Source organism: Panulirus ornatus, chromosome 65, assembly GCF_036320965.1.
Source record: "Panulirus ornatus isolate Po-2019 chromosome 65, ASM3632096v1, whole genome shotgun sequence".
Lineage (NCBI taxonomy): Eukaryota > Metazoa > Arthropoda > Malacostraca > Decapoda > Palinuridae > Panulirus > Panulirus ornatus.
In genome coordinates, this window is record NC_092288.1 from 4,800,437 (window position 1) to 4,827,669 (window position 27,233).

General features: G+C 40.1%; 2 protein-coding genes across 9 annotated transcripts in view; one reads left to right on the plus strand and one right to left on the minus strand.

Annotated features, from left to right (window-relative positions):
• The window catches only part of mbc (myoblast city), a 99,331-nt gene extending 84,060 nt beyond the window's left edge, over positions 1-15,271 (minus strand). For 4 of the 5 annotated variants that reach the window (XM_071657894.1, XM_071657892.1, XM_071657893.1 and 1 more), the window contains exons 1-11: positions 15,123-15,258; positions 13,145-13,296; positions 12,016-12,141; positions 10,825-10,970; positions 9,774-9,891; positions 8,832-8,924; positions 7,051-7,206; positions 6,079-6,227; positions 3,204-3,314; positions 1,576-1,705; positions 687-896 (exon numbers count right to left, since the gene is read on the minus strand). In XM_071657894.1, the coding sequence (XP_071513995.1) occupies positions 687-896; positions 1,576-1,705; positions 3,204-3,314; positions 6,079-6,227; positions 7,051-7,206; positions 8,832-8,924; positions 9,774-9,891; positions 10,825-10,970; positions 12,016-12,141; positions 13,145-13,296; positions 15,123-15,168 (1,437 nt within the window). In that variant the 5' untranslated portion in view covers positions 15,169-15,258. Of the gene's footprint in view, positions 1-686; positions 897-1,575; positions 1,706-3,203; positions 3,315-6,078; positions 6,228-7,050; positions 7,207-8,831; positions 8,925-9,773; positions 9,892-10,824; positions 10,971-12,015; positions 12,142-13,144; positions 13,297-15,122 lie in introns of all 5 variants that reach the window. The other variant, XM_071657890.1, reaches the window with a different exon arrangement.
• Positions 15,272-18,877: 3,606 nt separating this feature from the next.
• On the plus strand, positions 18,878-25,529 carry LOC139746423 (actin-binding Rho-activating protein-like). 4 transcript variants are annotated; one of them, XM_071657649.1, is made up of 6 exons: positions 18,878-19,087; positions 19,707-19,799; positions 21,139-21,299; positions 22,758-22,908; positions 23,445-23,537; positions 24,126-25,529. In XM_071657649.1, exons 1-6 carry the CDS (start codon positions 19,073-19,075, stop codon positions 24,231-24,233), a joined length of 621 nt encoding a protein of 206 aa, XP_071513750.1. In that variant the 5' UTR covers positions 18,878-19,072; the 3' UTR covers positions 24,234-25,529. The 4 variants fall into 4 exon arrangements, with proteins under 4 accessions (XP_071513750.1, XP_071513752.1, XP_071513751.1 ...); XM_071657650.1 differs by having other exon boundaries at positions 18,929-19,087; positions 21,142-21,299; XM_071657651.1 differs by lacking the exon at positions 19,707-19,799 and having other exon boundaries at positions 18,910-19,087.
• The last annotated feature ends 1,704 nt before the right edge of the window (positions 25,530-27,233 follow it).

Here is a 27,233-nt window from a genome sequence, read left to right on the forward strand (position 1 = left end):
CCCATTTCGGTTGTGGTGAAGCAGAAACTAATTTCCTTGAGAAGAAAAGATTAATAACTTTTCTTCACTCTGATGGTGAAATATCTGAGATGTATTATAATTATCATTATCATTCAATCCTATGACCCGAAAACCAGGGGCTCCTGCAGCTTCAAGGCAATGTTACATTCATCAGCAAGGACAGGATGAACTCTAAAGTGAGAAATTCTTCAATAAGAGTGTACTCCCTTTTGTCTACTGACAATAAAAAGATTCATAATTATCATATGTATGGTGCAAATTGTAGACAGAAAAAGGAATGGGTACACTAGAGGGAAATACCAAAGAGGGACTGATAAAGCAAAAGATGGAGAGCTAAGGAGGTGAATACACAAAGATTGAATATGCAGAAAAATCAAAGGCAAGGGAAAACGGAAAAGGACATGGCTAGTGAGCACATGTGCAAGTGGTGTAATCATGGAAGAAGCTTCAATGATGCAGAAATTGGGTTTTGAGGAAGAGGGCCTGTGAGAGCTATCTGAATCTGTAGAAGTCCTATGTTTTCCAAAAAGGTCCTGTGAGAGCTATCCAAATCTGTAGAAGTCCTATGTTTTCCAAGTTTCAAATATGACAGTAATCTATGTGAATGCAAAATAATTTTGATCCATAACTAAGAAAACTTCATTATTCATCATTTCTTAACTTACGGGTATCAAATTTCCTTTTTCATCGCATATTCGGACTGTAACTTCAACATTACGATCACAAGTCTTGGCTCCTCTGGAGAACTCTCCTGATAACAGAGTTATGTAAAGGTCATTGCGTACATCTCCAGGCATTATAACATCAGATAGACCCAAACGAAGAGCTACAGGAACATCTCGAAGTGCCACATAGTGTGCATTATCCTCTTGAAGCTGCAAATGAATTCAAAAATTAACTCCAAAGGCTGGACTCATATAAGAGCCATAAAAAAGTCTGAGGCTAAAGTACTCCCATTACAATTATATCTTTTAAAAGATCTTTCACAAAAAGGATTTACATTTAAGTTCAGCATCTTAAAAAAAAAAAAAAAAAAAAAAAAAAAAAAAAAAAAAAACACCTCTTTGTAGAGAGAGTCCTGGTGATATCCAGGACCTCTTTCCAGAGGCTCCTGCAGCCCAAGGCTGCACAGCAGCAGGAAAATATGGACTATTTTGGAGTGAGAAGTTCTTTAACGAGATCGTAATCCCAATGGTACAGCCTCATCAAATGTGACTTTTCATTTAGTGCAACCTCGTGCTAGAGGAATCCATAACACCTACATACATGTATACCTAACATTTATTCATCCATTATTAATCCTGGAACTCTTTCCAAAAAAATGTCCTGAGTTTGCCCAGGAACTATCACTTTTGGTTAATCTACATCATAATTCATGGAAAGATAGGAGTACAGTCTGTTGAAGATCTTCCAAAGGAATCTATCATTTCCATGCTCCTGCTTGCTGTGCATCCTCAAAGCTACAGGTGACTACAAAAGAAGTACAGGGCTTTCATACATATCTTTATATGAATACTCTTAATTGTAATGAATCAGGATGGCTATCACAATTACCTGTTTTAAATCACCATTAAGTAACTGAAATGTAAACCAAATCCCTTGGAAGCCTGTTCTATTATCTCTTACAGCATCACTTCGTGATGACAGTAGCTTCTTCAAGTCCAGAGTCTCCTTCTCTCCACATCTGCAGGGAAAATAAGAAAAAATGAATTACAATATTTTACTTCTTGAGCAAATGGTGACATAACAATGTTGCTCGTCCATCCTAGAATAATAAAAAAGTTGTGAAATGTCAGTTAGTATTTTCTTTCTGATACAAGAAGTTACTATAATTTCAAATTGCTAAAAGGGCACTTAGTGATAAAACATAACTAGAAAGCAAAAACAACTATGGTGAATGCAATCAAGTAAGAGGAAACAGATCACAACATTTTCATAAATGTCATATATAATATACTAAAACCAGAGGCCTCTCTTGACAACCAAGACCCAAAGACCTTTCTGTTGCTACCCCTAACTGCTTCATATGCCCAGGTTCAGCCTGCTTACAATATGTCAACTCTTGTGCAGTTTCCTCTATCCCATGCACACCTCACGACCTCTTACATGTACAGGCCATGAACACTAATGTCCTGTTTCACTCCATCCTTCCATCTACTCAGTTTCCCTGTTTTCCTTATTGCCTCCATTTCTAACATGTATTACCCCTTAGTTATCATCTCCTCACTCATCCTATCAATATGCCAAAACCATTTCAGCATAAACTCTTCAGCTCATTCATACACACTCCTCTTACTACTACACCTCTTTCTTACTCCTGCACCAACCTAGCCCTGAAGCAAAAAGCATTTCTGACCCAATCCAATGACAATCCTTCCCCAAAATTAATTACAAACATACTCATGAAACACTCCTCAAAATTCAGCTACAAACCAACCACACCCCTTAAACAGAGTCATAAAAAATCTAAATAAAATCCACTCTGAAACAAGTGCTCACCCACCCTTCACTTCCACTGACATAAGCAGTGCAATCAAAACCTTGCAACAGGCCCTAACAGCATATCATACTTCTGCATAAAACTCTTTGGCCCAGTTCAAATTTAAGCACTTACAGACATCTGCAACCACTCCCAGCTTCACAACAAAATCCCTGACACATGGAAACTTGCCAGTTAGTACCAAGCCTAAAACCTTCCAAACCATTCAAATCTCTCTCCTCCCACCCCTTTATCATCAGAATTTCACTCATGCAACATAGCTTGAGACCCAATCCCTCCATTATCAAATGACACATATAACTCACACAACATATCCTAGATGGCTATAACCAACCATAACCCACCTCCCTCCAGCACAATATTAGTAGCATCAGTAGCAACAAAAACTATGACACTGTCTCATGACAAATCATCATGCAAAAGATACTTGACACCACCTTCTATAACAATGACAGAATGGTTGGCTAACTTCACTGTCAGTCACCAAATAGGCTTCACCCCTAAAACCCTCAAGCTCTAAAATTAAGTCCCCAAAAGAGCAACTGGAGTAAAAATAATTCAAATCAGAGTCTGTTAATCCAGTTAATCATTTGTTTACACTAACAACAAAATATACTCACACATAAATATGAATGCAATTAATCATTCAAACACATTCAAATAAAAGTGCAGCAAAACTCACGGATAAAATGCAGCAAACTGGTCCACTTCCTGTGAACCATTGGAGGGTACGGTGACACTTTTTTGCTTCTGTATTAGTGATGTGACGTCCATCATCACTACACCAAAAGGTCTGAAAAAAATGAAAAATAAAAGGTTTAAGAATGAGGTGGTCCTTCCTTCTTCGCATATATCATAACTAAAATACTTGCTCACTCACTGCATGGCAAGGTGGACCGAATTTTAATAATATATCAAGATTCTGAGAAAACACCCATACCAGCAGTTGAAAACTGTCAGCAATCGATAGACTATACTTTACACCAGTGTTCAATCTACAAACATACAAAGCCTGAATGAGGTCAGTTATCCAATAGTCACTATAAAAGAAGAGAGGCTAACAGAAAGATGCAAGCAACTAAGCTCAAGAAATGGAGACTTCATTCTTCAAATCTATTAGTTCACCATCCATTATGTATAGGTAGAGACTGCTACTACCAAAGCGAGATATTATAGATGAAGGGCACCAAGTGAATCAAACCTATTTGTTTTGTAATCATACCTTTTATACAAAATATGAGATATGACATAAAAAAAAAAAAAAACCATGTCTCCAACAAAGGCAGAGTTCCATGAACAACTCAGAGAAAATATGCTCTGAGATATATAAGAACTTTTGTTCCAGTTCTAAAAGACTACAGTTACATTGCCCTCTGAGGAAAGGAAGCATAACCTGTGACTCAGCATCCATAGAGCTGGAGAAGCCATCCAAGGTATTTGCCTTGGAAGTTCCTCATATCTGTCAACCAGCAACTTTGCTATGTCATGCACTAGCTGCAAAACTAAACCTCCCCAACAGGTGCTCTTGCTGATGATGAAACAATGTTTTCTATATTGCATGGTAATGCCAGATTTTTTTTTTTTTTTTTCAAACGATTCGCCATTTCCCACGTTAGCAAGGTAGCGTTCAGAACAGAGGACTGGGCCTCTGAGGAAATATCCTAACCTGGCCCCCTTCTCTGTTCCTTCTTTTGGAAAATAAAAAAAAAAAAAACAAGAGGGAGGATTTCTGGCCCCCCGCTCCCTCCCTTTTTAGTCGCCTTCTACGACATGCAGGGAATACGTGGGAAGTATTCTTTCTCCCCTATCCCCAGGGATAATATGTATATATATATATATATATATATATATATATATATATATATATATATATATATATATATATATATGGGGTTGTTAGGGAGGTGAATGCAAGAGTCTTGGAAAGAGGGGCAAGTATGAAGTCTGTTGGGGATGAGAGAGCTTGGGAAGTGAGTCAGTTGTTGTTCGCTGATGATACAGCGCTGGTGGCTGATTCATGTGAGAAACTGCAGAAGCTGGTGACTGAGTTTGGTAAAGTGTGTGAAAGAAGAAAGTTAAGAGTAAATGTGAATAAGAGCAAGGTTATTAGGTACAGTAGGGTTGAGGGTCAAGTCAATTGGGAGGTGAGTTTGAATGGAGAAAAACTGGAGGAAGTGAAGTGTTTTAGATATCTGGGAGTGGATCTGGCAGCGGATGGAACCATGGAAGCGGAAGTGGATCATAGGGTGGGGGAGGGGGCGAAAATTCTGGGAGCCTTGAAGAATGTGTGGAAGTCGAGAACATTATCTCGGAAAGCAAAAATGGGTATGTTTGAAGGAATAGTGGTTCCAACAATGTTGTATGGTTGCGAGGCGTGGGCTATGGATAGAGTGGTGCGCAGGAGGATGGATGTGCTGGAAATGAGATGTTTGAGGACAATGTGTGGTGTGAGGTGGTTTGATCGAGTAAGTAACGTAAGGGTAAGAGAGATGTGTGGAAATAAAAAGAGCGTGGTTGAGAGAGCAGAAGAGGGTGTTTTGAAATGGTTTGGGCACATGGAGAGAATGAGTGAGGAAAGATTGACCAAGAGGATATATGTGTCGGAGGTGGAGGGAACGAGAAGAGGGAGACCAAATTGGAGGTGGAAAGATGGAGTGAAGAAGATTTTGTGTGATCGGGGCCTGAACATGCAGGAGGGTGAAAGGAGGGCAAGGAATAGAGTGAATTGGAGTGATGTGGTATACCGGGGTTGACGTGTTGTCAGTGGATTGAATCAGGGCATGTGAAGCGTCTGGGGTAAACCATGGAAAGCTGTGTAGGTATGTATATTTGCGTGTGTGGACGTATGTATATACATGTGTATGGGGGTGGGTTGGGCCATTTCTTTCGTCTGTTTCCTTGCGCTACCTCGCAAACGCGGGAGACAGCGACAAAGCAAAAAAAAAAAAAAAAAAATCTAAATATATACTATCTTTTATTCATTATACTTTGACACTGTCTCCTGTGTTAGTGAGGTAGTGCAAGGAAACAGACAAAAGAATGGCCCAATCCACCCACATACACATGTATGTACATAAATGCCCACACACGCACATATACATACCTATAAATTTCAACGTATACATACATACACATACTTCATCCATTCCAGGCACCACCCCACCCCACAGGAAACAGCATTGCAACCCCCTGCTTCAGCGAGGTAATGACAGAAAAACAGACAAAAAAAGGCCACATTCGTTCACACTCAGTCTCTAGCTGTCACGTGTAATGGACCAAAACCACAGCTCCCTATCCACATCCAGGCCCCATAGATCTTTCAATGGTTTATCTCAGATGTTCCACATGCCCTGGCAAAGTCCACGGACAGCATGTTGACCCCAGTATATAATTTTACATTAATATTCTATATTTCTATGTTCTTATGTTATATCTACTTAATATTAAAGTTCTCTTATATCTGAAGGTTTAATCTATCCACACCATCTTCAGCATCACTTAGGATAACTGGCATTTCAATACACCCAATTACACATGACACGTAGTTAGACACAAACCTTCTCATTGAGTCATTAGATGTAATTTTCTTGCCCAGCACTGCTGAGATTCTACGAGGGTCTACTTCTTTACTGGCCATGGAGCCTAAACGAATCACCGAGCCAATCAACCATACCTGATTGTCATCCAAAGTCACTGTGCTCAAATCCTGTAATAAACAATGATGGTTAATATGAATGTTAAACAAATCCTTTCATTCAAGTGATAAATATTATATGAAATATCCAAGAGCTGAATGTAAGCAAAAGATGGGTTTATGTACAACAAATCAAGCATGGATGCATACGCCATGGTTTACAAGAATGAACATAACCTGTGACTCAACCAGGGAACCATTCAAGTAAACTGTTTGACAGACACTCTTCCACTTCAAAACACCTCTCCACACGAATGACTCACCTGTTACCTGTTATATCCTGATTCCCCTGTAACAGGATTATTCCTTTCATGATCAGTTAACAGGATAAATCACCTTTCATGGATCAAATAATGAGACGGTGAGATATTACCAATGAGAAGTTTGGGAACACACTGAAAACTCTCTAGACTGTAAATAAATCAAGCATAGGGTGTTCAACAAGCTTACATAAAGGAGTACTGTCCAGTGCTAGGTATGGATGTGAAACCCAAGTTCATAAAGGTCTTGAAAGAAAAAGATAAAAGCAATAAAGATGAATAGCATTTTTTTTCATACATATTCACCATTTCCCGCATTAGTGAGGTAGCGTTAAGAACAGAGGACTGAGCCTTAAAGGGAATATCCTCACTTGGCCCCTTCTTTGTTCCTTCTTTTGGAAAATTAAAAAATGAGAGGGGAGGATATCCAGCCCCCCACTCCCTCCCCTTTTAGTCACCTTCTATAACAAGCAGGGAATACGTGGGAAGTATTCTTTCTCCATTCCCAATATGTTTAAAAAAGAACATGTAATTACCTTAATTTCTATACAATGTGTCTCAACATTATTACTTACTGTGAATAGACACTTCAACTTTAGAAGCAAATCTGGGTGTCCATTGTAGCCATCATCTGTCCAAGGAATGATGAATGCTTCAGTGAGTGGCCTTTCTTTACCTTCCCGAGGATCTCCAATGTATAGACCCAAAGAGATCTCTGAAGGTTCAGGAACCTAATTACAGAAAAGAAAATAACTAGTCTAGGGTCTTCAGTGAACAACTATCATGAGAGCTTACAATGATAATGAAACTCATTTGATGCACAAATTATTAATACAGTCTGTCTAATAACAATGACTGATATGAAATCTAGCTACCCCAACACATCCACTAAGTGAATAACTTCATCAATTTCTCTCACTTTATCAGCATATAGTGACTGAATTTCTAACTCCATTTTTTGTCATTAGCATCTTCCAAGTTTACATATACAGAAACTCTCTCTCTCTCTCTAGTTTTTGAGAAGGCAGGTGACTAAGCCTCAGAGGGAAAACTCCTCACTTTGCCCCTTTCTCTGATCCATCTTTTGGAAAAGTAAAACTGGGGGAGGATTTCCACCTACATGCTCCTGCCCATTTTAGTTGCCTTCTATGACACAAAGGGAATACATGGGAAGTATTCTTTCTCCATTATCTCCATAGATAAATAGTAATAAAATAGCCTGCTAAGTGTGCATGTGTGTACTACCTATTCATACTGTTCAAGGAGGGAGTCTTATAGGGCCCCGTCTATTGACCATTCTTGACAATCACACAACTTTTAAAATTTTTGTGTAATGTCCACCTGCATTACATCCTTATTCAGTATGTTCCATTCATCTGCCACTCTTATGCTATCTATGCACTTCACATCTTTCTAACAAGTTTCTTGCTTATATTCATGTAATGTCTTGGTTATCATATCTTCAAATCTCTCAAAGAAATGCTCGCTAAACTTTACTAGCTCTTAGTGGTTCTTTAAGGTGCTATGACCAAACCTGAGAAGCATACTCTAGTTGTGACCTTATGTATGATTTGAACAGCCTGATGAATACTTCCTTATCCATGAACATGACTGTCTTCCTAATATTTACTAAATGGCAATTGGTATCCCTAACTATTCTTCTCAAGTGGGACTGGCAACAAGCTAGGGACAATGTTGATTCTTAAGTCTTTCTGACATGCAGATTCTTTTAGTTTGTTTCCTGCTAGGTGAAAATCATATCTAAGTCTTCTTTCACTGCAACCCATTCACACTACATTAACTAGGGTTGAGCTTCACCAAATATGTATCTGAACAACTTTGAAATACAGTCAAGATCCCCTTGTAAGTTGATGAAATCCTCTATGTTTGTCACTTTGCTCATGACCTTTTCATTGTCTGCAATCAATACAGGTAAGAGCTTATACCTTCTGATAAGTCATTCCCATAGATCAAGAAGGGTAAAGGTTCCAGAAAAGAACCCTGCAGCACTCCATTTGTGGTCCCCAACCATTTCAAGAAGGCTCCTCACACATGCATCCTCCGTTCCCTTCTGCTTGGATAATATTCTTTCCATTGGAGGGGTTTCCTCCTCATTCCTTCCTAATGGTCCAGTTTCTAAACCAGGCTCTTATGCTGTATAGTGCTAGATGTTTTCTGGGAGTCTAGATACAAACACTCCACCCAGCCTTTTGTCAAAGAGAGAGCTCATTTCTCATGTGTGTGTGTGTGTGTGTGTGTGTGTGTGTGTGTGTGTGTGTGTGTGTGTGTGTGTGTGTGTGCGTGTGTGTTTTGTGTGTGTGTAATATATGAAAGGAAAAAATTTTGTGGGTCTTACTTTAATTATTATATTTTTGATCGATACATGGGCTGTCCAAGACAAATGTGGGGTACGTCGCACTGTTGGCACCCTTCCATCAGAGGCTTCATGCTGTAAGATAAAAAGGTATTAAAAGAACTTACGATGAGTTTTTCTTTTATCTCAAGCATCTGAAATCCCTTCCTATCAAATATAGAAAACAAGTATGCAGAGGAGCAGAGACAAAATAATATGAACAGCTACAAGGAAAAAAGATTTTTAGTAGCAGCAAGTGGAATACACTTTCAATCAAATTACTAGTATCAAACATATTATAATCAAGAGGTTATTACCAGAAAGAATTTAGTTATGAACTTTTAATCATGATTAAAATCTGGCTATTTATGTACTGTTCACCCTTACTGTTTCCCTAAATCTGTTAAAATCAACATACAATCAGTCACCTTCAAAAGAGGAAGAGAACAACATGAACCTTGTTTGGGAACTATTGTTGAGAGATGCTGCTGTCCATCAAGAAACTGGACCTCAGCTTTAAAATGTACAAAGGGAGAAGTAACAAAAGAATGATCACTCCTTTGAGGTCATTCCAAATTGACAGTTAATTTTTTTGGCATTTTGCAGTCCCAAATGGTTAAATTGAAAATTCCTCTAATGGGGCACATGGTTTTTTTTCCTAACCTCCCTACCACACACACATCCACACTCAAAGTGATCCTGTAATCTTAGCACTTTTAAGTGACAAGTCTCTAAACATTTGAAGGGCCCTGATTAATTTCTGCATTTTCTATAACCTCATTCCTTTCACTCAAAATTAATTTCTACATTCTTTTTCTTTAGCCTCATTCCTTTCACTCAGGATGGCCTTTAATTGGGGCATATTTTGTGTAGCATATTAGGCACTAAAAAAACACTCAAAATCTAAACTTCACTAACACACCAAGTAGAAATTGTTTTCTTTACCTTACGAAGTTGTGCAGCAGCTTCATCATGATGGCGGAAAAGTTTGACAGCTGAGGTAATATCAGGGTTGAGAATGTTTCCATTTTCATCTCGTACTACTAAATCAAGCCCAAGTCGCCTAGAATATACAATTTCATTAAAAATTATATTCACATTTGCCTAAGTATGAATATGTAATCTATGAAGGGATTAATATCTACACGGAGGTGTGTGTATGCACTATCCATACATGTATTTACATACACAGATATATGTACGACTCTTGGCTGTCCATCTTTTTGTGATGCTCGACTGAGTTAAGATGGAAGCAGGTGAAAACCATGCGCCATTTAAAAAAATATACTTGTACAATGTAGCTAAGTGGAATAAAGTGGAATCCATTCCAAAGGAAGTGGGAAATATATCGTAGGTGACAGTGGGCTACTTTTGGTGGGACATCAAAGTGCTAAACAAAATGAAATTATGAATAAAGATCCCTGACGAAGCATCATACAGTGGCTGAGATTTGATCTTGGATGTAAAACATAACCAGAATAACTAAGGTAACCTACTTCTGGTGGGATGCTGAGATACATATAAATCTGTATAATTTTCTGAAGGTATATGACAATAATTACATCATTAGCTCAAAAATTCAGATGTAAAGCTTAATCAAAGTTAACGAGGCATAGAAAGTAGATAAGGGTGAACTATTTTTGGTGGAATTCGAAAGTGCTCCTCAACAGGCATCTCCTTATACATCTATGTTACCAAACATCAGACAGTGGCTGAGAACTGAACTGGTATGTTCATCTTCACCAAAGTTCCAGAGAGTGACTTATCTGACTGAAATCATTTGTAAAACTTAACCAAGAAATGGATGCATACTCAGTCATGGATATTTATGCCAAAGTTAGCAGAATATTTCTTCCTCTACTTTGTAGAATCAAAATATAAATATAGAGAGAGGCAAACTGAATTATTCCATGTCCTGCCATCACCTGTTTTCCAAATAAAGAAAATAAAAAAGGAAATGCTGTAACCTAATATCTATAATGCCAAAACAACTTACGCATTGACCCGATCAATTCCATGTGTGATGCGGTACTTAAGCTGCTTCAGTTCATCTCCCGGCAACTGACCAGACAAGATCTTGCTTCGGTGGGCTATGAGCTCCTTCATGGTGTCCCGCACCAAGGTAAACTCCTTCTTCCTTTCCTGAAAGATGAGATTTAACAGGCACACACCATTATTCTGAAAAGTACTTGAAGTGTAACTCATTTTCATGTTGAACATTAGCCAAATAGAGTCTTCTTTGATTACTACTAAAAGATCAAATTCAAAAGCATAGCCTTATCTATGCAAGAGCATTAATGCAAAAACTTTAAATGCCATTATTCATGAAAGAACGTATCTCTATGAAATACTAAGCACCATCATGTTCATTACAAAGGGAAACACCACCAAACTTATTTTCATAGCACTCTTGATAAACCCATACTCACTTCACCCTTATCTCAACTACACTATCATCTTAACTACATCCTTACTGTCACCCTTGATATCTCTGGCCTTTGACCTGATTCTTATGGATATGGATAAAAATGTCATCTTTACTGCAATCCCATTTTAACTACATCTCTGTCTTCTGTAAACCCTCCTTTCATCAAACCCTTACCATCACCACAACCTCATAGGTCAAGTCAAAAGCCTCAGCTTCACTACAAGCTCACATATTACAACTGGCCTTTGATCAGATTCTATTGGCTCAGTTCAAAGGCCATCTTCACTACAATCCTGCTTTCACTATACCCTCAACACCAGTGGCCTATGACCAGATCCATCTTCACTGAGCCCTACATCTTTATACACCCTTGACACCACTAGCTTTGACCTGACCCTTACAGATCATTCCAAAGGCCAACTTTGTTGCATCCTTATACTCATTACATATTTATATTCACTATCTCTTCAAATTCAATACATCCTCATCTTTACTACTCTGACAGTATCACTAGCATTTGGTCTGACACTTATGGATCAAGTCAAAGGTCATGACTTAATGGAAATGCATTTGACCTGAGTCTTACAGGTCAGGTCAAACAGATCTGAAATTAAGCTGGGTTAAGGCAGTGACTGCAGGAAAGAAAAGAAGAAACCATACAAAAAATTGTTTTCTTCCTTGGGGAGACAAAATTAACATAACTAAAATACAGTACATGGGCACATCTAGATGAAAAAAAAAGTATCCCCATTGTCTCACCACATAAAGCTTTCGTAGTAAGACACCCCATTCTCGTAAGACCGCTGTGACTTCCTGTACAATGGGTGGGAGGCGAGCTGTCACTACTTCCACTGGGCCAGTTTTGTCTACAATGCAATCTCGAACCTGATTACCACCATCACAGGAAAAGTCAAGGTAAGGTATTAGAGATATAATATTTGAAGATTTCATGGCAGAGAGTGTACAATATAAAACACAATTAACCAATTTCAATGAAATTCCAATAGGGTGTAATAAACTTCCTATAAAAAACAAATGGTATACTTACTTTTGCCAAATTTATATACAGCAAGACCCATATTTGCCAGAAATATATAAAGATCATTCAAAAATTCACCAATTACATTATTACCCTAAAATTTCCCTCACCTTTGATCTCTCTCTCTCTCTTTTTAAGGTAATACATACACAATTTGTCATGAGCCACCACCTATCATTCTTCTTGATAGCAACTGTAATCCCTAAAAAATTCACAACTTTCCCTCTAAAATCCATGCTATGGACCTAAACTTAACTTTTACCAAGTGTATTACGGTAGTCTGCTAATCCTGAGCACCATCTGCTACTTTTCAATATAATCTCTGTCCACATTCATAACACCCCTGCAGGAAGCAAAACTACTAACTGTTCAACCCATACATCATTTAGGAACAAGTTACACAAAAGAACTTCTTTAACAAATCCTTCAAGGCATCCACCTACTCTAAATAATCCTAGACATCTTTTTCCATAACAAATATAATCTTCACTATTCTCTAAATCTTTTCCAAAAGCAAATACAATATGCAATAACCCTCAACATCTTTTCTGTAAAACATAATCTTCACTATCTTCTAAATTTTTTCCAAAAACTAATACAATCTGCTAATTCTTAACACATAACCATTACCTAGCCCTAAAACTGGTCATGTAGTTATTCCCACAATCAATCTTCCACCAACTCATGCTTTACACTTACTTGCTAAAGAGAGACAAACGATTCCAACCTTCACACAATCTACCCCATTTTTCTTACACCTGATGCCATAAAGCATAATCAATAACATGCAAGAATAAAAACACACCAACTCTTATTGTTTCTATCATCACCACATAAAAAATAATTTACCTGTATAAATGACTTAGGGAATACTCCTCGAAGAGCCTTGTTATGGAGTGCATATCCAAAGTACCAGCCCCCAAGTTCTTCCAGTATATGAACTGTCTCTCCAACACTGAGCTTGATGCAAGAATCATTTATGCCACTGAAGTTATAGATGGCTAAAAAGAGAAAAAAATGTAGTGACTAAGACAGAGCTAACCTAATTAAAAGAATTCCTGTACATTAATCACATCTTGACCATATGTTACAATCTTTTACAATTTCACAGACATGAACTATTTCTTTGTAACAGTGAATGACCCTCACCCCTATCTAAACCATTCATAACCAACCAACAAACCTTATGTAGAAATAAAAAACTCACCCCTGCCTCATGCTTCAGCAACCTTAAGTTGTTGAATATCCTCAACCCCCAACAAATACAAAATGTATTCAAATAGTAATGACTGACAATACCTTCCTCCTTAACTCAGTCTTAAACTCCACACTGCCAGAAAAAAGCCCAATCAAAAACTATACCTCTAAACATGTACAAGATGCACCTTCTCATCTGTGTTCTGAAAACCATCCATCTCTATAGCATTACTATGCAAACATTAATTCTGCCTGCACATCACAAGACCCCTCATGTCCATGGTGAAACTTCAAACTGAAATACTGAAAACCTACTCCTAAACTGTCCTGTACTTACCCTACAATGGCAAACACAATATACTATCACTTTATAATCTATGGTCCTGCTAGGTGGATGTGGCAGCTTTCTGAGTGCTACAGGAGCCCTATAAAATAGGGTCCTCGGGCAGAAAGTACAGTGAGGTGTGTCAGCATTTCTACCTATGTAAGGGCCCAATCTCTTAAATGATGCCATCAAGTAGCCTCGTAACCCTTAAACTGCAGTGAACGTCATTCGATATCGACTGTGTAGAAGTGGAATCATTCAACCACAATCAGTGTATTCCATTCCTATAATTAACTCCATGTAATCAACAATTTGTACTCATCAGACAGGGAATTTTACACTTGTGGGGCCCCATCTCTTGCACATTCTCTCGTCCATCTATGTGTCTGTCTGTATGAGGTCAGTGAAAGGTACCTATGGAGTAATTCTTCATTGTCTTTTCTGTGAAGGTTACAACTTAGGTATAAGAAGTCTTATGACCCGTTAAATCAGAGTGCATGTAATGCTAGAGAGATGCTTAGGGGCTATACCGTCGTGCTCAAGAAGTTGAATTTATATCTGCCACGGCAATGAAATTCAAGCACTGTTACGAAATGGGGAGTGCCCAGGACGTAAATATGAACGTATAACATACAAGTCTGAGGAGTGTATTTTCAGAAGGATATATATCTGGTGGGATACAGCTTCAGATTGGGTTGCGAGCGTGGTTGCACTGTGCCTGTTAATTTAATGCCAACAGTATATTTTGTTATAGGCGAGTTTCCTGGGTAGGAATAACCCATGAATAAACATTGTTGAAATGTGAAGTAAGGATAAGCATTCTAATTTCACTCTAGGGTTGGTGGTTTAATTAACCACCAACCCTAGAGTAGGGTCCTCTGGGTCAAACGGGGCGAGCGGTGTTGCAAAGCACCAAATGCTGTCTACTAGATAGACTATTTTGGTGGCAATACAATACTTTTTTACATGGAGGAGCCTGAGTAATCTGATCTAGGACTGTAACAGCCACCTATCACCTAATAAAGTCAAATTTCATAACCGCTGGGATATGGAGTTGTCTTGCACTTACAGGACGCTTTTTTTGCAAATAAAAAATCTATCGAAGCGTCCGCAACTAAACAAAGAGCTTATCTAATTTTTTCCTTATTCAGAATCTAAGATAGTTTCAGTATGTAAATGTTTATTCAAATAAATGTGGACAGTAGCTTTAAAATGTATTATTAAAGTTTCTTTCACTCAAACATCCCCTTCCCTTTAAATTCTAGTTAACTCTTCTCCCGCTTGATATTAGGCTCATCTACTTACCAACGCCATACTTCTCCCTGTCTCTGGGTGGTGTCCAACTCATCATCGAAACTTGCACATTATCTTAATAAAATTACTAGTTATACGACACTATCTCTGCATCCTGTGTATTTGTAAACGAACAGTCCAAGATAAACAATAAGAAACATAATTGGCAACCTTAAAGAGGGTAGAATAGAATGAAACAAAAGAGCATCACAAAAATAGCGCATTTTGTGGTCAATCGTGAGTACATAATACTCTATAATATACAATCGAAATCTCTCAAAAGTTATAGTAGACTTGGTACTCATACATATAGGCGGGTCAGCTGGATATCTAATGTTGCCGGAAGTAGAAAAAACTTTGTGAAAAACGATATAATACACCTAATTTCGCACTAAATATGTAGAAATATCACATTCAGACAATAAAAACTTATAATCATCTTGAGACAAACATAGTTTCACTGTCCATGAATGAAATATCATCCATAATTCAATGGTTCTGGCGTAGTACCGATACGAGCCTATTTGCTATTTACATATATACAGGCAATACGTGTAGACTATGTGTATTTCTAGGAAATGTAAATTTTGAGGAATTAGTAGATAGGTAGATCAATATCATTATCAAGAAATATGAAAGGATTCGGTTATGAAATGTCTCCTTTAATCATCAATAAAAACCCATGTTTTCCCGCAATAAACATATTTCTAAAACAGGAATAGCTTTTAACAAAAATAGGCAAAAATTTAGTACTGAAACAAACTTCAGTAAAGATAAATGGTGTTTATAGACTGGCAGAGAAACACCAGAAACAACTTTTCAAACACGTACATCATATCTAGTCATTATTAGAGGACTTAATACATTCATATCAAAAACTACTTAACGTTCTGCTCTTTGACGCAACTTTAAATCTCTCTTTCAAAGTAAGCTGATGTCCACTCAAGGTGCAATAAATAAATGCGATCACCCTCTTACAATCTGACATTTCCGTTTTCTTCGAGAGAACGGGATCCACCCCCCCCCCCCCTGAAAATGAACAGTAACTATTATGAATTAGAGAACGTTTGGACAAGATGTCACCGAATACAGGTTATGGAAGTTAGGGGTTTCTCTGGTAAATACTCTCGTCGTTGCTTGCCATCAGGTTCACTACAAAGGAGCAATATCAACTTTCAAGAAGACATGGCTAGAACTAAGATTTGCCATTCATGGCACATTGGACGAACTGTTTAATACATATATTGCACATGTAGTTTCCACTAGTCATAACACATTATTAGTTTTTCAGGACCAAATCCAGATGGATGGAGACAAGGATATCACCCAAATCTTTGTTGACCGGAGGGGCGGGTTTTAGGAATTACAAAATTCAGTCGGGTTCTGTCGATCGCTTCTTTGGATAGAACGGTATATTAAAATTTAAGCTAAGTGCTCCATGCTCTATCAATCGATAACCTGCAGTAATTATGGCCACAGTAACACACATTTTGGTTAAAGTTACGACTAATTCATTAAGACAGATTATGTACTTAATCTTTTCTTGTTAGATTCACCTTTAGTGCCTAGAGTAGTACCTTTGCCTTATCATAAATACGTCCCTAATAATTGATTTATCTGTACGCCAAAAACGATACATGTTTACAATCATTTACCGATTAACGGGGTTCATCTGAAGATGAATATTGCTTGAAGATTTACGTCTTAAGTTAGATAACCTTAAACTTTAGAGCTCAAAGGGTATATGGGCGGATAAGTGAAAATTAATGCAGAGGGAAGTAGACATATTTCTTTCTTATTTCGTCACTGTAATTGTGTTGAGTGGGTCAGTGAATGGAGTCTTGTGGTATACAACTTACGAGTCCGCCTCCTTGTTGTGTCTTGTCTTAGGGCTGTGTAGTTGTTGGAGGGAAGGAAGGAGAAGGGGAGGAGGGATGATCCTAGTGTTAAGTCTGATTCCTTGGATGAAGGTTATCTGCACTTTTTGTTCATGGTGTAGGTTGAGCATCATTTGTGTCTCATTCCTTTAATGTTAAGTTCTATAATGTCTGGTGTGTATCTGGGGTTCTGAGGGGCATCAGTATTTGTGTCTGAAGGATGTGGGTGGTATGTTTTGTACTCTCTCTCGTTCGCTGGATGTTTGTGATGGATTTGCGAAGGTTTGAGTGGAAGATGTGAGTGGCGGTGTCTTGAGTGTTGTATAGTCTCACATGGAGAGGAGAAAGTCCAGTGGAAATGGATTTTAAGAATACAAATGAGCTACCCATCCTCATACATTAATTGTGTTCATGAAAAATCATATCTGTGTGATGTTTCTTGAATAAGGGCTAAAACTTATGTCCAATAAGCACAAACCAAAAATAATGAAATGATATCGATTCTAAACTACTGACATAACAAGTGATTAGGAAAAACAAATAATCATAGAACCAGTCACTGTTTTCTGTTTTTCGCACACAATAGAAAATCACTCAGACATATAAGGCGAAAACCACTGGCTACTGACTGTGGTATTGCTGAATAGAATGGTGTTTTGTTCTGTGAAAACGACTGTCCACTCAAGATGATTTAAGGAGTGTAAGTTGGGGAACTCCACTATAGAGTTTAAGGGTTTAAGAGGCAAAGTCATTGTGAATGACTATGGCATAGCAGCCGGCTATGAAATTGGTCAAGCACTTCTTATCATTACTGTGGAGGATGGTGTCAAGTATCTTCTGTATGAGGATGTGTCAGGGGGATAGTGTCAAAGGCTTTGCTGAGGTCTATTGCCACTAGCATCATGCGGGATGGGGATGTTAGTAGGCTGAAAGGTCTGTGGGGCCTGGTTGTTAACAGAGAACTGTGGTTCCTGTGCATTACACATGGCAGGTGGAGAGAATAGATTCAGGCGAATGCGGCCTTTCTTCATCTGTTTTTGGCGCTAACTCGGAAAACGGCGATATAATATATATATATATATATATATATATATATATATATATATATATATATATATATATATATATATATACAACTTATTTAGCAAGGGAATGTACTGAATGCGATATATGTTAGTCATTGCAAGTCTCATTTGAGGTCAGCATCCAGTCAGACATCATTTGGGCTGAAGAAGTAGCAGTTCCCCTGACTGTGGGTCACCTCCACGACCCACCAGCTAACGGCAGTGGTTGGAACTGGGGCGGTGAGTAGCGCTTTGGTCGAGAGTCGGAAATGACTGAGGCAGTAAGTTAATAAACCTAATATTTGCTACGTCACTTTCGATTGCAGTGACATAGGCAGAAATCGTTCGTTTTGTGATGTTGGTTACTGTGTCTTATGGAAGGTTTGTTTATCGTACTCTGTGATCAATTGTTTACACAGATAACAGTAAACATTATGTGAGGCTCTGATATGTTGTCACCTGTTTTTCGTCTTATTCGCTCAAGTGGGTAATTAACTGCCAAAATAAGTAATGCAATTAACCCGACCGAAAGAGTAAAACATACGAGTTTTTTGGAGAGTAAATATTGTATGCACGTGAAGCCCAGGTGGCCCCGACGCCCAAAAATATGAGGTTGCTTACTCATGTCCACCTGGCGCCAAAACAAATATCTAGGAATTGGAGAAATATGGCTATTTACCGTGCGATATTTTAAACTCTGTGCTGTGAAAGTTTACGTACAACATTCACAACTCTTTCCTTGAAATCTAGCCGGACGAAATTACTATTCAACCTTTAACTGAGACGAGGAAAAGTAGATGATGCAGAAGTTTCCACACTCCAATCCGCGATGGCAAAGCGAGCGTGTGGTGGGTAACTGTTGTGGGAGGGAGGCGACTGTTGCTGGTGCCAAACATCTTCGCCAGTATCGTTCTGACTGTCGTGTTCTCCCCGCACTCCTGAGTTATCAGCAAAACTGTTGTCAGCGTTGAACAGCGAGTGGGCCTGATCAGCAGTCGAGGGAAGCAACATCAACGCCGACATGGGCGACGCCTCCGTGAGTGAATATTTTTTTTCCGTTAAATATCATTTAACGGCTTCAGTCCAGCCGTGAGCTAACGTAGGGGTGCGCAGGTCGAGCCCTGATGAGTTCTTTGAAAATTAATGATCGACGAAATAACACATATGATGCCATTATCTCCCAGAGTATGTCTTTTTCTCTGTCTCACTATACATACTGGTTTAATTTGTCTTTGTGTGTAAAGGTATAAGTGCTTGATATAGTTTAATAGGATATATTTTGATATGCGTTATGTATGTCAAGACAATGTAAGTGTAGAAATGGTACCAGCGCATGCACACTATATATATATATATATATATATATATATATATATATATATATATATATATATATATATATATATATATATATTGATCAATTAAAAGGAATTTATCCAATACTTCAAGAACTGCGCGTATTGTACATCCAATCAGTTATTCATACGATATCTGTGTTAGGCAAATTAGCCACATCAAAAAATCCTTAAGAGGTGTGTCATATACCTAAACCTGCCTCTCCAGGGGGGAGAATAACATCCTCCCCAACCATCCCTCCCCACCCCCAACACACAGTGATATGACCGATGACGGAAAGGTCCTCTCGTTTCCGGCAGATCCGTTGTGTGCAAACGGGAAACCTGGCGGAGAGGAAGGCCATGTTGGACGGCAGAGCTGCGGCTAACAAACCCGCGGACGACAGCGACCAGGTGTGCTCTTCCTCCTCATTCCCACTGTACACTGATACTCCAGGACAAGTATTCAAAATAGATAGCGGAGGCGTCCATTTGTATACTGAACAGTAACTACGTAGGTCCATCTTACGGTATTCAGTAGGTCGGGTCATCGTACACTGTACATTACGCAGGTCCATGGAACTTTGTACATTTGGGAGGGTCATAGTACAATGTACTATAGTAATCACCTGTTACCCCTGGAGGCTTACGGCAGATACCGCTTGTCTGGTTGTCCTGTTATTCTCTGTTGCCACACGCATTGTAGAGTCGATTTTTGATTCACCAGGAACGGTTAAAGGTCATTTTTCCTTTAAATGTCGCTGTGCTTATTCCTTATAGATTACATTAATTTTGCTGAGCACCTGAATACTTTTGTTTATTACCTTATCGACTTATTACGTATTTTACTTCTCTCCGTCTTCCCTGTCGTTTTCAGTGCACTTATATTTTCTTCTACCTAATTTGTTGCTCTGAACATATCATTATGTTATTCTTCTCTTTCCCTTCGAGTCTAGATGTTCCAATCCCTTGATTTTACAAATTCTGGATTCTTATTTTCTAAATTTCAGTTGTTGAAGATTACCATACAACAGATCAATGGTCAGTCTTGTGGTTTTGTTTTTATAGATACAGTAAACATTTCCACTTGAAATTTTCAACCTCTTAACGTTCTCATTCTCGTCCGCTCATAACCTGACTTGCTCACTCGGAGAATCAGTTATGGTCACCGAATTCTACTTCATAATCACTGCAGGGTGGGGCACAGAGCATATGGTCGGTGTGGGAAAGGGCATTCACCTTCAACCCACCAAACCAACCCCTTGACTCACTGAACATCCTTGATATTACTGTAACATCCAGTGTGTCTTGGGAACCCCACATTACGGAAACAGTTAAGTCTGCTTATAAGAAACTGGGAATCCTGTTTAAGATGTCAGAATTTCTTTTCGTCCAATCAGTTGCTCTGTTTAAACAAACGATTGATTTGTCCTGGTAATGGAGCACTGCTCTCACATCTGGGGTGGTTCTAATTCTGCATCCCTCCTTGATAGATATGAGTCGAAAGCGGTTCGACGCATAAACTCTCCCAGGAACATTTGAAATGACGGTTTTCCCAGTTTCTCCAAAATCCGTAAATGCTTTCCCTTGTTACTTTTTTGTCCCTTTCATTAACCTTTCTGTACTTCAATTAAGGCTCGGATGTGATGTAGTCTTTTGTCCTTGACTGGAGCCTCCTTCGTTTTGAAAAAAAAAAAAAAAAAAGACCTCTCCCTTGACCAATCATTCAAATGCACCTACATCCATCTTTCAGCAGCCATTTGAGTTACGTCACACGAATCTGGCGGAGAAGAAGAAAATGTTTGACGAGAAGGTGAAGGGACACACGGCCAAGATGTCGACCAACCCCTTCAGCAACCGCTTCCAGTCCTCTGCTGCACCCAAGCTCTCTCGCAACGACCCTAACTACGGCAAGTGAGTACCTCACACCCCACACACTCACTACGGCAAGTGAGTACCTCACACCCCACACACTCACTACGGCAAGTGAGTACCTCATACCCCACACACTCACTACGGCAAGTGAGTACCTCATACCCCACACACTCACTAGGGCAAGTGAGTACCTCATACCCCACACACTCACTACGGCAAGTGAGTACCTCATACCCCACACACTCACTAGGGCAAGTGAGTACCTCACACCCCACACACTCACTAGGGCAGGTGAGTGCCTCACACCCCACAAACTCACCAGGGCAAGTGAGTGCCTCACACCCCACACACTCACTACGGCAAGTGAGTACCTCATACCCCACACACTCACTACGGCAAGTGAGTACCTCATACCCCACACACTCACTAGGGCAAGTGAGTACCTCACACCCCACACACTCACTACGGCAAGTGAGTACCTCATACCCCACACACTCACTACGGCAAGTGAGTACCTCATACCCCACACACTCACTACGGCAAGTGAGTACCTCATACCCCACACACTCACTAGGGCAAGTGAGTGCCTCACACCCCACACACTCACTACGGCAAGTGATTACCTCATACCCCACACACTCACTAGGGCAAGTGAGTGCCTCACACCCCACACACTCACTAGGGCAAGTGAGTACCTCATACCCCACACACTCACTACGGCAAGTGAGTACCTCATACCCCACACACTCACTACAACCCTCACCACCCATCTACCCACACACACACACATCCATCACCCTCTCCCTTTCCCAATTTGTTTACCATCATTCATGGCTGTGTTTTTACACCCATCTCCCCTCTCCCCTCCCTGAACTTCCCCCTTTTATAACTCATCCCTTCTCTACTTCACCCTTCTCTTCGTTTTCCCATTCGCAAAAATCCCTTTTCCACTGATCCCCTCCCTTCCCTCCTCCTGTAACCCCCCGGTCCCCTCCTGTCTCGCATAACTGCTTCCATTGCTTCTCTCTCCTCTTTCTCTCCCTCTCCCCCATAGTACACCCTTCCCTTCGTCTACCTCATTGTGTTTTCACCATTGTCCTTTACTTTCATCGGTTCATTCATCTTTATCACCACATTCATCATGATCATGGACCACTTTTTTAAAACAATCAAGATGATGAAGTATAATTAGGTGCAGTGGTCTGTCTTTGCCTTATGAGTGAGTAACGAGGCTCTCTTTAACTGGTGCAAGAGGGACTGACTACCTTTATCCAGTAACTGATGCTAAAGTAACTGTTTTTTCACTTTTAGTTAGTGTAAGAATAACTAGTCTTTGCCTGGTACAAGAGTAACTGGTCTTTAAGAAGAGCGACTGGTGACCCTTCCCACTTGCTTTACATATGCCTGGTAGCTTTCCCTCCGTCCCGCCTTACCCATGATGGGTAGCCCTTCCCATCTGCCCTGCCCATGACTAGTAGCCTGCCTCCCACCCCACAGGCCGGTGGCGGGGAGCAAGTCGGAGCGACGTGGCAAGAACGCTGCCAAACACATCAACGCAGAGGTAGTGTTCCTGTGTGACATGATCTACCAGGAGGGAGAACAGTACGAGGATGGCACGGCCGCCATCACCTTCGGTGACCTCTTCCAGGTAGGTCTAGTGGCGACCTGGCTGGGGTGAGGACCTCCCCCAAGTCTTACCTTCCTCCCCAGGGTGGGGAGGACCTTCTCCCCTTGTCCTATCCATGTCTTCACTTCCCCTCAGAGTGGGGAGGACCTTCTCGCTGTATCCTATGCATTGGTATTTCCTTCAAAGTGGGGACAATATTCTCCCCATGCCCTTTCTATAGCTCCATTCCCCTCTAAGGTAGGGAGGATCGTCTCTCCATGTCCTACCCACTTCCTCACTTCCCTTAAGTCGGGGTGGCTTGTACCCCGTCCTGACCGGTCCATCCAACGTCAAACTTCAGAACTACGTATCCAGACTTTTCCATTTACACTTTCATTGCTCTAACTCGCCTTCCTTCTGCAGTGTGTGGACACAGGGGGGGATCGATCACACCTTCTTCGGTGTTGAGCTAGAGGCTAGATACCACAACCCGCTGCCCAGGGTATGATCCCGTACTTAGCTCGGCCAGCGACGTGAAATGACTGGAACAACAGCTTTAAGATGGTTTTGTGTTTCAGATCTACACCCGTATCTCCAATAAGGTGGTAGGAATGCTCCTCAGGGCCCGCAAGTATGGTCTTCTAGACTTCGAAGGGGAGACCCTTTTCCAGGTGAGTCTACTGTATTTTGAAAACCGTTTCATATGAAATACATAATTACAGTCGGTAGTTTCCCATACAGAGATATGATACTGAAATACTCCAACAATATTTTAGGGAAAATATTTACATTCTGCAGTTTTCATTTTCATATCCATTTTAGGAATTTGTATTTGTTTATAGGTCCCCTACTATTTCTTTTAATCAATACGATTATTAGAAAAAATTTTGGTATTCAATCAAAGATAACATACTTGAATACACCAATAAACTTGAATAGCACTTCAAAAATAGATCTCTCGCCATTTCCTTCGGCCTTTGTTTGCTGTGACTTGGATATAAATCTATTACCATAAAGTTCTTCAGGGCATGATTTCTACTCAGTGTGATCCTTACACTTCATAAATTTACTCGAGTGCATCTCTCTGTCTCTTCCTCAATACATCCCTTTGGGCCTTTGGTCATTGTTGGCACTCTCAAAGCACTTGAAGACACCTCTCATAGTGACAGTCCTTTGATACTATCTGTTTATGGGATCTGATACTCAGTGTCCTATGTGAATATTATATTTATATGTGACGACGATGTTGCCTTCTTCAGCGTCGGGATGACGACGTCCCCATCCTCCTCCTAAGGCCCATCCAGGAGATCCGGGACGAACTCCACAAGGATCAGGAGTTCGAAGTGGGAGTCTGCCACAAGGTCTAGAGCTTCAGGGCATGACCAGATTCCTCGCGCTAAGCACTTCAGCGGCGCTCGTCTTCTCAGCACTGCTCTTCCAACATCACCCTTGTTCTCAGCACCAGAAATCATCAGCACCCTGCTCACAAGATCAGAAATCCGTAACGCCCGTCTCTCAACTCTCTTAGCACTAGAAGCCTACAACACCCAGCTCTCAGTACGGGAAACCAGCAGCACCCAGCTTCAAAAACCAGTTAGCAATCACCTCATCATCAGCAGCAGCAGGCGAAGTATTTGGAGGTTCTTCCACAGGGACGGTTCTCTGTCGTCCTCTCTCTAAGCTTTCTCTGTGGCGACCTTGAAGGAAAATATGTATTTCCTGTCGCATTGTGATGTATATCAATACACAACAGGTAAGGTTAAGAGTAAAATGGCCTGTTGCATCAGTAGTTAGAATAAGATGTTTGAAAACAATGTGAATTAGAGTTTCGAATGCTGATATATATATATATATATATATATATATATATATATATATATATATATATATATATATATATATATATATATATATCCAATGTTCTTTTCCACGTTTCTCCGTTCCGTTCCTCCTTTCTTGTACAGCTAAATGCATTACTTGCTCTGTTTTACCTAGTTTGATGTGTTATAAATCCCTTATCACTACTGGGATGGAGGTGCCCTTGTGTTCCTGTGTTGTGTTCGAGGTCCGACTTTGTTGCTATGCTGGAGTTGCCCTTGTCTCGAAAATGTCATTGTTTTTCTGTGCTGTGTTGCAAGATTCTTTCTGTTGTCCTTTGTTGGAGGTACACTTGTGTCCTGATTGAATTTCCCTTTGTGTTGTGCTGGAAGTTCCCTTTGTAACACTGTGTTGCGTTGTAAGTCCGCTAGATTGTGTTCGAGGTCCATTTGTGTTGCGATGGAGGTGACTTTGTGTTGTGTTACTAACAAGTGCACCCAACAGATTAGCAAAACTTCGGCTGGTTGTATTGCACTTAAACACGAATTTTACATGAAAATAAAAAAGAATATGAAATCTATTATCATTGTGTAACCTTAAAACCCCTTCACAATGGGCTCCTGCAGCCTCCAGGGATACGCTACAATCAATAGAAGGGAATTACAGACTCCTTTGTAGTGAGAAGTTCTTCGACGAGACTGTACCCCGATGATATAGCCTCGCTGAAGGCATAACCACAGTCAGGCGGAGTTGGGTAACGCTTAAGAGTGTTATATAAACATGTAAACGATTACGCTCGGGAACGTGTCTTGTTATCTTTCTGTGATACATAAAGATTTAAGAACTGTAGTTTATCATTAACCTTACACTGAAGGGAAATATGACTGACTGCTGCTAGTGATAGCTCTACCCTCTCCTCTGGCGAGTGAGGTAAGTCCCCATCACAACCCCCTCCTCTAGCTTTATAAGTCCCCACTGGCAACCCCCAGCAGGTTGTCGCCCAGGTGTACAGACACCTACAAGAACAGCCCCATCCCAGCCACTGTGATCATCCTCAGTACCTGCGGGAAGATTTTCTCCTCTCGTTATAACCCAAGTGTCTTTACTGTGTGAATCTTCTCGGTATATATTCTAAATCTTTTTGTCTGCATGTTCTCTCCAGTAAGCCGGTAATTATCATACTTGAGGGAAGTAGAGGGAACAAGTAGGTGGGGCAGACTGAGGACGAGGTAGGGGGATGGAGTGAAAGATGCTTTTAAATCGCGGGTCCTGAACATGCAGGATGGTGTGACGTATGCACAGGATAAAGCGATTTGGAGAGATGTGGTATACAGGGGGGCAACGTGCTAACAAGGGGGTTGAACCTGGGCATACGAAGCGGTCAGGGGAAACCAGTGAAAAGTCTGTGGGGCCTGGCTGGGGACAAGGTGGATACAGGTTTCTTGAAGTTATACTTTACAGCTAGAAAATGAATGAGAGCATATGAGACCATTCTTCGTCTACAAGTGACTGGAGCAGTACGCAAATAATCCATAAAGAATAACACTGGATACACAAAATCCTGTGAGAAATAGGTACACAATTGGTTGTATAAGTAGGATGAAATTTAAATAGTCTAGCATTGCTGTTGTTACCACGTCTGGGCGAAGAAATGATCTTCCAACAGATGCCAAGTCTTAGCGTGGATATATAGACAGAGAATCTCTACGGTAATATACTGCAAAAATAGCTTTCAGCTTCACTGTAATATGAGCAAATATGAAGTGTAAACTGAAAGCAAAACGCCATATCAACTTTGTTAACGAATATATGTTAAACAGTAAAACACGATCACAAAGTTATCAATTCAGACCTGTTTTATCCTCTGCTGATGCATGCCAATCTCTGAAACGGCAGACAACTTAATACCACACACGAAATATTCAGGTTTTTCTTTATCATCTTAAAACAGTTAAATTTGTCGTTTGCGTAAAATTTAGTGCAGCTATTCATTGCGGCACGAAAGATTTCTTTATTTTATGGAGAAATACAGAAGGATGTGGTTACAATGTTAAGAAGTGTAAAATGTTCGCCCAGTGGTTTAGATAAGCCTAAGCTACGCTTCCAGCTCTCGAATGTCTTAAAGAAGCTTAAAATGGAGCATATTGCTCCACAGAGTGTCTTGTACACATATATTAAACTTGATAACATACAAAGGCACACTTTGAAGATTAGGAGAAAGGTGACAGGCATCTGGGGAATGTCTTGTGTCCACTTGAGCTGATGAGAGATGTCTTTTTCCAGGGAGCATCCGTCAAGTGCATACACTCAGTATGCTCAGGACTAGAGTGAATACAGACAGTACCCCGTCTTTTAGTATGTTATTCCCTCCGGCGGTCCTTCTTCCCATGAATCACTGGGAATCTATCCTAGAGGAACCTCTCAATATATATCATAGGACTATTTGCCAAGGATGTGATTCTCCCAACGAAGTTCTCCAGAAGGAGAAGCCTTTATTACTGGTAAAGGGGCATAATCCGGGATATAATCTATGGCCCATTCGATCACAG

What these genes read in the sequence shown, in the direction of transcription:
- LOC139746423 (XM_071657649.1), top strand. An exon ending in CCGCGGACGACAGCGACCAG is followed by an intron (nt 19,800 to 21,138) that starts GTGTGCTCTTCC and finishes TCCATCTTTCAG; the next exon opens with CAGCCATTTGAGTTACGTCA. An exon ending in AACGACCCTAACTACGGCAA is followed by an intron (nt 21,300 to 22,757) that starts GTGAGTACCTCA and finishes CCCACCCCACAG; the next exon opens with GCCGGTGGCGGGGAGCAAGT.